Genomic DNA, 14,835 nt, shown 5'->3' on the forward strand with positions numbered 1-14,835 from the left:
CCATTTGTTTTGGAAGATGGGGGAAGATGGAGGGTTGTACACAATTCTCCTGTTTGCTGGAAGTTGGGGAGGTGGAAAGGGAGCACCCAAATATCCATGTCCTACTTATTTTTGTGATGGTTTTTATGGAGGTATAAGGTTCAAACTAAGCAGCCAAGTGAAAGGTGTTTATTGTATCCACAATAAAGAAGGAAAAGAGGAGATGCCCCTGAAGGATTCACACCTGAGATCTGCTGTTCATGCACAGATCTCTGCGCCAGTTTCAGCCTCCCAGTTGTGGATCTGGAACGCTGTAACCTGGAGATCATGCGCAGATCTCTGCAGAAAGTCTATGACCCCTCTTAACTGGATGCGAACTAGCAGCCGGCTCACAGTTCATTGCAGCAGGCACGCTCTCAGCTTCACTTACTGAGAATCAACCCTCTAACCTGGCAGCTGCACAGAGGCCTCTGCGCCAGGGCCAGTGGAACACTGAGTGGTGTGGACTTGAATTGGAAAGTGCGACCTACAGCTCACAAGCAGGTCTCTGCAACAAACGCATAAACCCTCTTAGCTACCGTGCTGCTTACACATCAAGGTGCAATACAACCTCAGTAGAAGCTGCATTAACCTTGCAATCCAGGTTAATGGCATCCTCAGGCATAACATTGAAGCACATAGGAGGTTTGCTGTGTCTGGAAGTAGCATAACGAGGGGAAAAGCTTTAAATAGATCTGGTGACAACCCCATATCAAGAAGAAATATGTATGGAACGTGTCCATGTCATTTCAACGACAGCAATTTACTTCGAAGTGATTACTGCAAAATTTTACTTCATTTTTTGTTATTGGGGATCTCCCATTCCCACTTTCCCCTTCACTACTACCTCTACCGTAAACCCATACCACCCCCTTTTTACCCCTGAACTCACAAATACATATATTTTTCGATGGGATACAGTAGGTATTATTTGCACATCAATGGGAGCTATATACCCTCCAGCAGCCTTGGCAAGAATGTGTACTGACCACTCAGGCTTGCAAAAATAATAGCAAACTAAGGATCTACCACCCAGGCCTCAGCAAGCTGTTTGTTAGCACTTTGATCACCAGGTAAAAGAGAAATGGAAAAAGTGAGAGAGGAGAGGCATAGAAAGAAAAGCAAGAGAAAGGGGAAATGAAATGCTGAGAGTAAAGAAGAAACAGGAGTAAGAGGGGAAAGGGTAAGGTAGGGAAGATGCTGTCTTGTCTGCACCTCTTTAACCGCTCTGTTACCTTTCTAACTTTCCCCTGCCTACAGAGCAGGAAAGAGGGGCAAAGGCGAGGGGAAAAGGGACAAGAGAGAAGAAGAATGAGGCCGGGAAGGGGGGGCGGTAGGAGAGAGTCACCAGAGAGGAGATAGAGACATAAGGCAGGGGGACAGGGTCAGGAGAAGGAAAGCAAGAGGCAGGAGAAAGGGAACTAGGCAAAACGTGTGGTGGAGAGATGTAGGACAAATGAGAAAAGAGGCGGAAGGAGGAGAAAGACTGTGGCAGAAAGGGGGGACCAGAGGTACTAAGGTGCAGTAGAGGACAGGAGATAGAGAGAAGGACTAGGTGCGGGTGAAATAAGGGGGGAGTTTGCTAGAGCGAAAATAAGGAAAAGGCGAGGAGCAAACCAAGAGCTGAAGGTGGAAGGGAAGCGGCCATCTTGTGGCGTCATATCAGTGTGGATGGGAACGTGGAGGCAACACTTTCTTCACTTGCACTAGGGTCTAAGGCAACCTTTCACTGCCAATGTGAGCAGATATGTAAATCGTGACATTTTGCAAAGCTTTCAAAAAAGCAGGCAGGTCACAGTTAACAGTGGCACGGTGCTGTTCAGGGTCAGGATGGAAGTAACCACGAGGAGACCTGGTCACGCCAGTTTGAAGATAAGTCAAGCCGCTGAATTCTGGGTGGTTCCGAGTGCCATGAACTTTGAAATGTCCCCAGGAACTACATCTGGAAACGTTTGTGGTTCACCCATGTGTCGCCATGAGGGCTCTGGGAGGGTGGGGAAAGGATGCTGCCATCCGCCGCACGGTCACTATAACACGCAGCATTGTCCTCCAGCAGCCTGATAGCCCCCAGCGAGGCACTAGTGAATGTTGAATGTTTTTCATGTACTGGAAAAAAGAAAAATATGAGCCAGTAATGTGGCTAGGATCCCCGAACTTTTAAAGTGACATGCAAGTGTATTTGTGGTTCACTTTGGGGGGGCTTCCATTGGCATGACTCCTTAGACATTACATTGGAGCCCTACCGAACGACATCAATTCAAGTGTGGCGCACAGGATGAAGGGTTCAAATGATTGAATACCAACAGCTTATATATACACTGTGGACATTTAAACGGATTTACATGCAATACACTTAGGACTCGATTCATGCAATTTTTTTGCACGGTTCAAACTGACTTTGCACGGCTGAAAAGTGACTTTGCACTGCAGATGCAAACCCTGATTCGTGCAACTGTGCAACGTGTATTTTTGCAGTGCAACGTCAGTGCAAGTGTTCATGTTTGCAATACAAAATAACTTTGAACTGCAAAAATACACCTTGCACAGTTCCATGAGTCAGAGTTTGTGTCTGCTGCAAAGTCACTTTGCACTGCTGCAAAGTCACTTTTCAACAGTGCAAAGTCACAATGAACCGAACGAATAATTCCATGAATGGGGCCCATCGTCGTGAAAAATGCAAAAAGCAGGATGAATCAAGCTATGCTGGGGACAGTTTGGCATTGTTCAGATGCTTGTTACTGGGACTTCCTCAAGAGCCGTTTAGGGGTGTCCATGGAGAGTGGTGTCACTTACCATGATGGTGGATTTTCCGGCGTACTTGCCGTACTTCAGGAAGAGGGCCTTGCTGATTTTCTTCTGTGCCACAATCTGAAAGAAACAGAAAATGGTAACTGTGATTGAAGGGTCACATGGTGCTGCGGGCAGATACTTCTAGTGCTGTGCAAGAGACATGGAGTGATGTTATCACCAACAGTTTACTGCACTATCAAGGCAGTCGGACAGGTCCTGTGTCCAGGTTGTCCCTTGCACTGCAATACATAGCATGTCATATCTCATGAATAAACAACAATCACTGTACAGGTACACAAAAGACATGACACAACTTCATTTTTCAAAGGGTTCCAACTTGGTATGATATGATGTGGCATTTAAAATGCGCCTGTACACAAGTGTTTCTAGGCGCAACAAGACAAGGAGAGCGACACAAAGGGAGGACAAAGTAACGATCTTACTAGGCCTTGTGTCATTCAGATCGTGCAAGTGCGGGGAAGGGGGAAGGGGAGAAGCGCCAGGGGGGAGACGGAGGGGGAAGTGCAGTTAACTCACAAGTGCAGCCAGCGGGTGGTTCATAAGTGCAGAGAGAAGGTACGTTAGCATTGCAGATACAGACCCTTAAGTACTGGGGAGCCCGGAGGCAGTCCGAGGGCAACTGGGCATGCAGGAGTCCTATTATGCCTGATATTATAAAATGAAAGGGCAAGCTAATGGTGCAACGCCCCACATATAAAAAGGGACATTCTTCCAGGTGACACCAGTTTGCAACTTCAAGGGATGCCTATGGGATCCTTCAGTGAGCCAATCCCATGGTTGGGAATGAGTCCTACTGTAACAGCCTTCCCCTAGTTCAGCATATGGTGCGTTTCCTTCAACGCCTAGTTCGGGCTGTGCCCCTCAAGACCATCCACTGTGAGATGCCCATTCATGAGCTTACCGGAGTCTGGAGATTTTGGTTGCAACAGGTGCCTCCACTGATACTGCCTAACCCCTACCTGGCTTCAACAGTTATAGATATTCCGTAGAACTGCATATATCCTACTTGCCAGCGCCTAGCCTCTACCCTGAAGGCAGTCACAATGTCTGCCTGAGGCTGAGGTGGGTGGCTACGCCTCTACCCTGAAGGCAGTCACAATGTCTGCCTGAGGCTGAGGTGGGCGGCTACTGCTGCCATGGTTTTCATCATGGCCTGCTTGCCAGCGCCTAGCCTCTACCCTGAAGGCAGTCACAATGTCTGCCTGAGGCTGAGGCGGGTGGCTACTCCTGCCATGGTTTTCATCATGGCCTGCTTGCCAGCGCCTAGCCTCTACCCTGAAGGCAGTCACAATGTCTGCCTGAGGCTGAGGCGGGTGGCTACTGCTGCCATGGTTTTCATCATGGCCTGCTTGCCAGCGCCTAGCCTCTACCCTGAAGGCAGTCACAATGTCTGCCTGAGGCTGAGGCGGGTGGCTACTGCTGCCATGGTTTTCATCATGGCCTGCTTGCCAGCGCCTAGCCTCTACCCTGAAGGCAGTCACAATGTCTGCCTGAGGCTGAGGCGGGTGGATACTCCTGCCATGGTTTTCATCATGGCCTGCTTGCCAGCGCCTAGCCTCTACCCTGAAGGCAGTCACAATGTCTGCCTGAGGTTGAGGCGGGTGGCTACTGCTGCCATGGTTTTCATCATGGCCTGCTTGCCAGCGCCTAGCCTCTACCCTGAAGGCAGTCACAATGTCTGCCTGAGGCTGAGGCGGGTGGCTACTCCTGCCATGGTTTTCATCATGGCCTGCTTGCCAGCGCCTAGCCTCTACCCCGAAGGCAGTCACAATGTCTGCCTGAGGCTGAGGCGGGTGGCTACTGCTGCCATGGTTTTCATCATGGACTGCTTGCCAGCGCCTAGCCTCTACCCTGAAGGCAGTCACAATGTCTGCCTGAGGCTGAGGCGGGTGGCTACTGCTGCCATGGTTTTCATCATGGCCTGCTTGCCAGCGCCTAGCCTCTACCCTGAAGGCAGTCACAATGTCTGCCTGAGGCTGAGGCGGGTGGCTACTCCTGCCATGGTTTTCATCATGGCCTGCTTGCCAGGGCCTAGCCTCTACCCTGAAGGCAGTCACAATGTCTGCCTGAGGCTGAGGCGGGTGGCTACTGCTGCCATGGTTTTCATCATGGCCTGCTTGCCAGCGCCTAGCCTCTACCCTGAAGGCAGTCACAATGTCTGCCTGAGGCTGAGGCGGGTGGCTACTGCTGCCATGGTTTTCATCATGGCCTGCTTGCCAGCGCCTAGCCTCTACCCTGAAGGCAGTCACAATGTCTGCCTGAGGCTGAGGCGGGTGGCTACTGCTGCCATGGTTTTCATCATGGCCTGCTTGCCAGCGCCTAGCCTCTACCCTGAAGGCAGTCACAATGTCTGCCTGAGGCTGAGGCGGGTGGCTACTGCTGCCATGGTTTTCATCATGGCCTGCTTGCCAGCGCCTAGCCTCTACCCTGAAGGCAGTCACAATGTCTACCTGAGGCTGAGGCGGGTGGCTACTGCTGCCATGGTTTTCATCATAGCCTACTTGCCAGAGCCTAACCTCTACCATGGAGGCAGTCAATGTCTGCCTGATGCTGAGGCGGGTGGCTACTCCTGCCATGGTTTTCATCATAGCCTGATTGCCAGAGCCTAACCTCTATCCTGGAAGCAGTCAATGTCTGCCTGAGGCGGGTGGCTACTCCTGGCATGGTTTCATCATAGCCTGCTTGCCAGAGCCTAACCTCTACCATGGAGGCAGTCAATTTCGACCAGAGGCTGAGGCAGGTGGCTACTCCTGCGAGGGTTTTCATCATAGCCTGCTTGCCAGAGCCTAACCTCTACCCTGGAGGCAGTCAATGTCTGCCTGATGCTGAGGCAGGTGGCTACTTCCGCCATGGTTTTCATCATAGCCTGCTTGCCAGAGCCTAACCTCTACCATGGAGGCAGTCAATTTCGACCAGAGGCTGAGGCAGGTGGCTACTCCTGCGAGGGTTTTCATCATAGCCTGCTTGCCAGAGCCTAACCTCTACCCTGGAGGCAGTCAATGTCTGCCTGATGCTGAGGCAGGTGGCTACTCCCGCCATGGTTTTCATCATAGCCTGTTTGCCAGAGCCTAACCTCTACCCTGGAGGCAGTCACAATGTCTGCCTGAGGCTGGGGTAGGTGTGGAAGCAGAGAATAGTTCTATACCTCATGCAAGACTCCAGATAGATTCCCGATCTCTATATGTTACTGCAAGAGAATCTGCTACGCCTGTCAGATTTGCTATGAAATCTTTATAATGTACTCCTGTGGTGCGCCAACACCCCAAAAATAGAGAAATAAATATGTAACTTTGGTTTGATTGAGAATTTTATCTGGTCTGGATGACCAGTATCAGATGCCCATATTTAATTCAGATGCCCGTCTACGTGACACGTGTTTTGGTCTTACAGAGACTTTTTCGGACGAATTATCGCACACGTAATGCTGTTGGAGAAGCCTTTAACAGGAAGGTTTAAGGGAAAGATCCCTATTGAAAATGGAAGATTAGTACTTATAACTGATGTAAGAAACGAATAGGAGGACTAGCCCAGTTCTGAAAAAGGCTCTAAGGCCGAAACATGTGTCACGTAGACAGGCATCTGAACTAAATATGGTCATCTGATACTGGTCATCCAGACCAAATAAAAATTCACAATCAAACCAGAGTTATATATATTTTTCATTATTCTTGGGGTGTCTGGCGCACCACAGGTGTACATGATAAAGATTTAATATTACTCTTGAGTGGGTATACCTTACGGTACTCTAAAGGAGCAATGGGCAATCTTGCTGAAATTGAGAGATCTGTGGCGCTGGGAGACAGGAAATATACCCAAGAGTTTGTGAAAATTCAGATTTACTATTAGTCTGCAGAACAGTCATGGGCCTACCCCAGGACTCCTCGGAACCAATTGTTATTACCCTTGGTAAATGACGACCAACATTAAATATCATCTAACTTCCTTACACATTTGTATCACTAGTCGATGTACATTTATTTCATGATATGTGTGTAGGATATTCAGAAAGCCTGACCCACTGACAGCCCTTGTGGATCGGATTGTCCGACTGCAGAGAGCTCTCATTGGACTTTAGGGTTCAATACCCTGTCTGTAGGGCAAGATGTAACTGAATGTAGCGGCCCAAAATGTCTAGTTGAGCTCGAGACACTGACGTGTTTTAAGTTATTCTGCCAGGGCCATAGGCTATAGGCTAGTGAAGAAGAACTCTAACCCTTTTATTAAAATCTAGGGACTTGGCTCATTGTAGGCAGACAGTTTTCCATCTCCACCTAGCATCTGGCCGGGCTGTCTCAAGTCATTTCTAGCGCTCCCTATTGTAATTCTAATTGGTTATTTATAACATGCTTAATATCCAGAGGTTTCTAAGAACAGACCGGGGGATCGAACCTGTGTTGGGTGTTGCTCCGCTTTGTCTTGCTTCCAAGGCGAGCGCGTTGCCCCTGAGCTATCATGCCGGCTCTAAACAGACCTCTCCATGTAAAACGAAAGAAGGTTGTCCCTCGTGATTGAAGGGGGCGCTTCTTGACTGTCTAACGCATAGCTTAACCCAAACACATTAAAGGGGGGGTGCTAAAGATCCTTTTGAATGGGAATTCTATACACAATACAGACTCCATTTGCTACCTGTGGCATTATGCAACTGCTATAAAATGTAACAACTCTAATTTCAATAAGGTATTGTTTCTCCAGGATTGGGGAGTGCATATGGGTGATTCTCCATAACATTTATGATACGTGACTTGCATCGCAATAACTGCATTTTGCTTATTTAACTGTGTGAAATGATGCTGCAAGGTTTGGAATTTTTTTAATAAGGTTGTTGAATAATATAAACACTTTTTATGCAGGATGGTGCTCATGGCTGCAGGCCACTTTACACTTTTTTTTCATTTCAACTCAATGGGCCTCATTACGAGTTTGGTAATTCGGCAATACCTTTGCTTAGGTGGTGCCACACCGTCCATGTCACTCAGTCCATGGGTCTACCACGGAATTACGAGTAGTGGAAAGGCAGTGTCAGACACCATTTTAGGAGTCCATACCATTCCATGGTGACTTTGGTGGAATTACCACGAGCGGTAAAGTCCACTGCAGCCATTCTGCTGATTTTTGGCATTAAGGTGGAGGGTTTGCCTCCAGCATGATGCTATAGGCGAATCCTCGACTTCAATGTCAAACTCGGAATTTGGTAGCACAGTAAAAAACTATGGTCATTCTGTTACCACCAAAAAAAAGTGCCAGTAATGGAATTACCATCACTTGTTTACCACGCCGCCAGATTCCGACCTTGACATTGAAGTCATCGACTATTCTGGCTAAGCCGTTTGAGAGGTGTAGTCCAAAACATCTGATGAGCTAAAATTGCAGACAAAGGCCCTGATTCATGGAATGTATTTGCGCAGTGCAAGGAAAGTGACTTTGCACTGAATTAATACCCTGCTCTGTGAATCAGTCACTTTGCACTGCTCTGTGAATCAGTCACTTTGCACTGCACTGCACATCCCATGCATCAGCCCCTTAGGCTCTACTGAGTCACAGAGTGTGCCTTTGCTCTCCCGCTATGGTTATATTGCATACAGGGTCACAGCCACGTAGATTTGGAGGTCATTTAACACGTGGGTAAAGTTTATTGTCAGGATGTGTGTGTTCAATAAATTAACATCACACGTTATTTGTCTGTCCTCATGTTTCCGCCACAATAACGCTTTCCTTTTTAGTTGTCAAAGCCCACAAATATGCGAATAGACTTACAGACCTTGGAATCAACCACTAACATTTGGGATAATAACCCTTTTCCAACTTAATAGAGCCCAGGCTTCCCCTCAGGCAATAGCTTGGCGGCTGGTCATTAACCTGCGATAATGTCCCCTCCCTTAGACTCTAAGTCTGAATGGAATGATTCTCCGGCCACAGCACTCACTTAATGACACGTTTCCAGCAATGAAAAGGGCAGCAATATGAGTCTGTCCAGTGCAGCCCCATTTTTAGGAGTTGCCGCCCCCCCCCCTAAGGTCAGGGCCTGGTTTAGTCTGTGTTCACAACGTGGCACCGCTAGACGTATCCTTTCCTGATACGAAACTGACCGTTTTGAATGAGTGGCACTAAAATATTATGGGAGATCCTCGCTAGCAGGCAGCTCAAAATGTGCCTGAAATAAAGATGACACCCGAGCTTAAGAAACAGCTGCAAACAATGTGGGTTTCATCAAAGCCCAGAGTGTGCTTTGAAGAGCACAGGTAAGATGGGCTGCACAGTTAGGTTAACACGTTCTACCTGGATACATTTGGATAGAAGCACTATCCATGTACCTATAAATAAGCTACATACCTACCTTTCTATAGAGCTGTCAGGTATCTTTCTAGTCTCGATAGCTCTAGCTGGTCAAGTGGCACAGCGAGTAGAGCGCTCGCTTTGACATCCATGCAGCGCCCCCTAACGGCAGGTTCGAATCCCAGCAGGGCCAAAACTCAGCATTTTATCCTTCCGAGATCGATAAACGAGCACCACACACCACACAAGCAGCGCTCAGATACCTGAGGGTTCGTAGCGCTATATGAATGCCAAATTATTATTATTATCTAGTTATCAATACATCTAAAAAAACATAGGTTACGTGTCTATAACGACCCATTTTATGATGAATGCCCACATACCGAAACTTTTATGACAAAACACATAACTCATTTTATTTTTTGGGGGGGAGCCCACAAACCACTGTTTCCCACCCCTAAAAACCCACCCAACTGTTTCCGCACTGGATTTAACCTTTTACCCCACCCCCACATATATTTTCGCTATGTTTTTCGATGTAAAGGTTTTGTTTGATGTGCATGCCTACATAAAATGTTCGTTATAAAGACTGTATACAAAATACATGTCGGTAGCTACCATACGGCTAGAAAGTACCAACCTACCTATTCATCCAGCTGTGCATCTGCTTAACTACCGTCAAGTGCTATGCAGTCTTTACAACGAATGAAAAAACAATGACAGTATTTTCGATATGGTCCTTATTTTATTTTATATTATATATGTCATATATCACATCTCTGCTAGAGTATCAAAAATGACCCATTCTTTCGTTTCTGCTGTTAGGGTACAGCTTTTGGTTTCTGGTGCATTTTAAAGAAAACAGTACACAGGTTACCTCCCCTCCCCGCCCCCAAAACTCATGACTCAGGACTCAGTCCCAGGAGGATAGCTCAGCGGCAACGTGCTCGCCTTGGAAACAAGATGACACGGAGCAACACGGGTTTGATCCCCGGGTCCGCGCTTAAAAACCTCTGGGTATTAAGCGCGTTATAAATAACCTATCATATCATGACGTCAGCATTACGATTATTCGCATCTATATAGAAAATGCCCAACAGGGGGTCGACTGGATGGAGGGGTAGTTTCATCTTGGTCTGAATACAACAGTTACAAGGTTAAAGGCAGGTAGGTAATTCCGCACATTATGAAAAGCCCCACACGTGCCCCTATACTCTTACATATTAAGGGGATGAAATTTGACAGTAAGGGGATAAGGAAACGTTGGGAAGTCACTTTGAATGCGATGGCAAGCAGGGAATCCATTTGTCAACCACCATAAATCTCACCCCAGCTCCATCCCCTTGAACTGAGAAGATCATTGCCCGCTTTCCACCTGGTGACACTGGCTCCTTCTTCCACTGAAGTGGAATTCAATGATGTGCCCGTGTTGGTGCCCATGACCCTACCTGCCTCCACGGTGGCACACCTCATCTCTTTATACAAGTCCGTATTATAGGGCATTTAAAACACAATGATCAGTGGGTCTCATATTTACGGCACTGTACTAATGGATACGCGAAGGTTACAAACACGTACCAGGCTAAATAACTGGGTAAATAGAATTGCAAGTGAAGGCTCTTGCCCACTTGCATTTCTCTTCTTTTGCCGGCGATTTATCTCGTTTCCTTTCATTTATTTTTCCTATTTCCTTCCCATGCAAATCGTTTTTGCATTTTGTGTTTTTAACAATGATTGATACAGCGGTGATGAATAAAGAATGACAACAAACCAGTTGTGAATCAATACAATTTTCAGAAGCAGCATAGATGGGGACAACCTCTCCCCGTCTTTCACCTAGATAAGCAGCTCACCACCGCCGACTGGGGACAGTACACCCTCACAGAGAGGCAACGTCAGCGTCTCTGCAGAGCTAGCTAGCTATTGGATAGGCTCTCTGAAATACATTAATACGCCATCCCTTGCGCTAGATGAACTAATGTAATACTTGCTATAGCCAGAAGAGTTTTGGCCGCTAAGTAGAAGCAGTGGCAATGAATAGTTAATTGCACTTCGTGAATCTCTGATGACCTTTAACCCAAGCCTCTTCAGTAATTAGCAGAAGCCTTTTAACTTGGACACTTGGACACATTTCACTCTCCACTCTTCCCAGAATTACTCTTTTTTAATGTCTCGGGAATAACAACATTGTCAGGAGCTACGTTTTCTAGTTAGATATGTTAGTTTTCCGTTTTTGCACCTCTGTTGTTTCTTGTGAATCTTGTACGCGGCTGCGATGAGAAATCTCAATGCAACTTGATTATTTTACAAAGTGCTGCATATGCCGGTCAGATGCAATCACGCACAATTCAGATCTCTTTCTATTCAATTCCGCTCGACTATAATTATTATTATAACTGGTTATTTATAACGCGATTAATACCCGGAGGTTTCTAAGCGTGGACCCAGGGATCAAACCTGTGTAGCTCTGCTTGGTCTTGCTTCCAAGGAGTGCATGTTGCCCTTGAGCTATCCTCCCGAGACTACTGCATGGCCTTGTGAGCGGCCTCTCCAGAGGCCCTTACAATTGCTTATTGTGCCCAATGTTAAGTCTACCTTCCGCCTCGACTCCCTGAATTCCGGCCACACTGCCATGTCATATGATTGGTTGCTCTAATTTGCCAATTAACATCAAATCACGTAAGGGGACTTGGCCTTGTTTCGGATCATTTCGTTTAAATTCAGGGTTGTTGATCCCAGTTCAAGGAACAAATAATATATTGAGTCGGCTGGGGTGTTGTTTTTAGGACCAATACAAAAATAAAAAATGTATGATCGTGCAGATCTGGGGACCACAAAGACCTCTTCTTAGCGTGTAGCAGGCACCATCATGCTGAGAGCCAGCAGGGGTCTTCATATTCAAAAAGTATTCAAAAGGTAGAGGAAAAAGTTCAAGGGGAAGATTGTGATGCTGCCAGATCTGCGCTTTTAGGGAATTCTGTGCCCAGCCACTAAATGTACAGCAGAATAACAATGAATTCAAACTAAATGAGGTTTAGGAACCTGGATGCTTTTCTTTTTGAAGTTAGCCATCTTAACTAATCTTGGATGGACTTCCTCGCACCTGCGTCTGTACGCATGCATGACCTAAATGTACTAGGACCAGTAATGTTTGTCTGTTCTGTCTCCTCTCCAGAACCCCCTTTCTTTTTTCTTCTCCCCCGCCCACCCAGCTTAGTGGAAACTGTAACACTTCATGCACTTACACTAGAAGAAATGCTGTCAGGCCTAGAATGCTTCTTTTCCGTTTAGATTCATTCGGAAACTTCAAGGCCTAAGAATGATTACAGTGTTCCCTCGTTCCCTCCCGTCTTGAAGCGCTTTCAAGCACTCCACCTGTGTATAGGCGATGTATAAATAAAGCATCACAATTACAACTATTACCATTACAATTACATTTCAGAGGCAGGCAGAGTCTGCAGGTGTCCCCCAGCTATACAGTTTAGGCTCATATGGGGCGCTTTACTTCCAGAATGAGTTATGTTGATATCTGCAGCTCTGGCACCAATTAGGTTGGCACATATTTTTGGGCCATTGGTGGTGCCTCACTGAAACCATTCATTTTAGCAAATGGTAGCCCTTTAGGACTAGCTACTGTAAAGAAAATAGTTTCAGCTCAAAGCAGGTTTTTGGGGCAAACACAGCGAGCCAAGGAAATTGTTTGCATATATAGGATGCAATATAGGGTGCACAGTGAAAGGCACCCGAACCACCAGTGTGGGCAGGATTGGGAGAGGGGTTGGGATTGGGCAGTGCAGGGATGCTGCTCTCCTCTTCTATAACAGGCCATATTCACCCATCCAGGCTGCCTGCTCAGACTCCCTTCCGGGGGCCCAGGGAGGACTGAGCAGCCAAAGTAGTTAATTGCAACAAAAAAAGACATCTTTTAGATATCTAAAGACTTTGTCTTATTCAAGGCGTACCCGTCCCACATGAGAAAATGTTACGTTGATTTGGTTCTCCTTAATTCTGAGCCTGTCTCGAGCTTCTTAATGCTTTTTAAGGTTCACCCTACCTTTCAAAGTCCTTTCTTGGTAAGAACGTGGTGATATGTGGGATCCCTCATTAGCATATTTCGAAATACCTGAATATTTGATGTTTTGATAGAATAATGCTTTCCAAAACTTCTGCGGGATTAGGGCAAAGTGATGGTTGAGGCTGAAGTGCTATAATTGTAGCGTATGTGGTTTGATTTCAGGATCAATCTTGTGTAGACAGAGGAACAAGCAGAATGCTTCTGGAGCAGTTGGGAGAATATGATGTAGTTGAGGGTCATGTAGAAAATTAAACAAGTATTAGTTGGCCATGAAGAGAAAACTAAAGTAGGTTTTCCTTGAAGGTGAAGAACAAAACTAAAAGGGGATGTAGTCGAGGGAGAGGTAGAAAAATAAAATAAACTTTAGTTGAGAGCGAGAAAGAACATTGGTGTGGGATTTACTTGAAGGGCAGGTTGGATATTAAAACAGGATTTTGCTGAGGAAGAGGAAGAACATTGAAATGATAAGGGCACTATAAGGGGAGGAGAGAAACCAAGCAACCACTTGTTATGAAATAAAAGTGGGTGATATGTCCTGGTATATTGGGGATAATGCATCCCCAAATTGTTTGGAGGCAGCCAGGAGAGTACATTTAGTGGCTGTAACTGAGTTTTCCATCGTTTTCTGACAAGAGAAAATATTGGTTGCAAAGAAAAAGTCTTAGAATGCTTTGTAGGCAGGAGGAGATAATAGCTAGTGGCTGTGGCTAGTGCACCATAGTTCTGTGACAGCACAAAATGATAGCTGCTTGCGAAGGAAACAGCTAAGAAGTCTGGAGAAATTGGAATGCATTTAGTGGCTTTAACTGAGTGAGACATCCATTTGTGATACAAGAAAATGTCAGTTGCAGAGAAAATGTCTTTGATGTTTTCACACATAGGAAGAGTTTATGTTCAGTGGCTGTAACAACATGTGCATTCTTTTTGTGACATATAAGAAAAAATACTAGTGGCAGAGAAAAGTCTTACAATTCTTTAGCAGCAGGGGTTGATTATACTCACTGTATGTAACTCAGTGTTCCATCTTTTTAAGATGAGATCAAATAGTAGTTGCTTGTAAAAAAAAACATCTTAGAATTGCTAGGTGGCAGGAATGTGCATTCAGTGTCCGAAATGGATTGTGACATATTTTTGTGATAAGAGAAAATACCACTTGCAGAGAAATTGTTCGGAGGCACGAAGAGATTATAAGCAATAGCTGCAACTCAGCGTGCAACACACATGCATTCATTTTGTGGTCCAGGAAAGTCTCCATGTTGAATGTCAACGTATTTGCAGAACCTAAAAGTGCTATGGAGCGAGGGAGGCATGAAACTAGAGGGCAGTTTACTTCAACAAGAGAAGTACTGCACCTAGTGGAGGACAGGTCGGGTGGCACACTACGCAGTGCAGACATGCAAGGTAAGGGAAGCTCCTTGTCTCTCCACCACCCACATCCAGTGATGAGTCTGAGAACAATGATGATCATTGTGAAGAGCAGTATAAATGTGAACCATCCCAGTCTATGCTATAACGCAGGATATCAGAAAACAGCGATAGTGAGAAGGAGGCAGGAAATGCCACTGTTACCTCTGTAATTACCAGTCTCTACAAGGGGCCTCATTACGACCCTGGCGTTAACCATGGCGCTATTAGCGGCATGGTTGACGCCGGTATTT

General features: G+C 46.2%; 1 protein-coding gene across 3 annotated transcripts in view; it reads right to left on the reverse strand.

Moving 5' to 3' along the window:
* The window catches only part of CPNE7 (copine 7), a 1,149,025-nt gene that overhangs the window by 563,168 nt on the left and 571,022 nt on the right, over positions 1 to 14,835 (reverse strand). For all 3 annotated transcript variants that reach the window (XM_069635582.1, XM_069635584.1, XM_069635583.1), the window contains exon 4: positions 2,812 to 2,886. In XM_069635582.1, the coding sequence (XP_069491683.1) occupies positions 2,812 to 2,886 (75 nt within the window). The remainder of the gene's footprint in view (positions 1 to 2,811; positions 2,887 to 14,835) is intronic.

Source organism: Ambystoma mexicanum, chromosome 1q (assembly GCF_040938575.1).
Source record: "Ambystoma mexicanum isolate Mex_15411 chromosome 1q, UKY_AmexF1_1, whole genome shotgun sequence".
NCBI lineage: Eukaryota > Metazoa > Chordata > Amphibia > Caudata > Ambystomatidae > Ambystoma > Ambystoma mexicanum.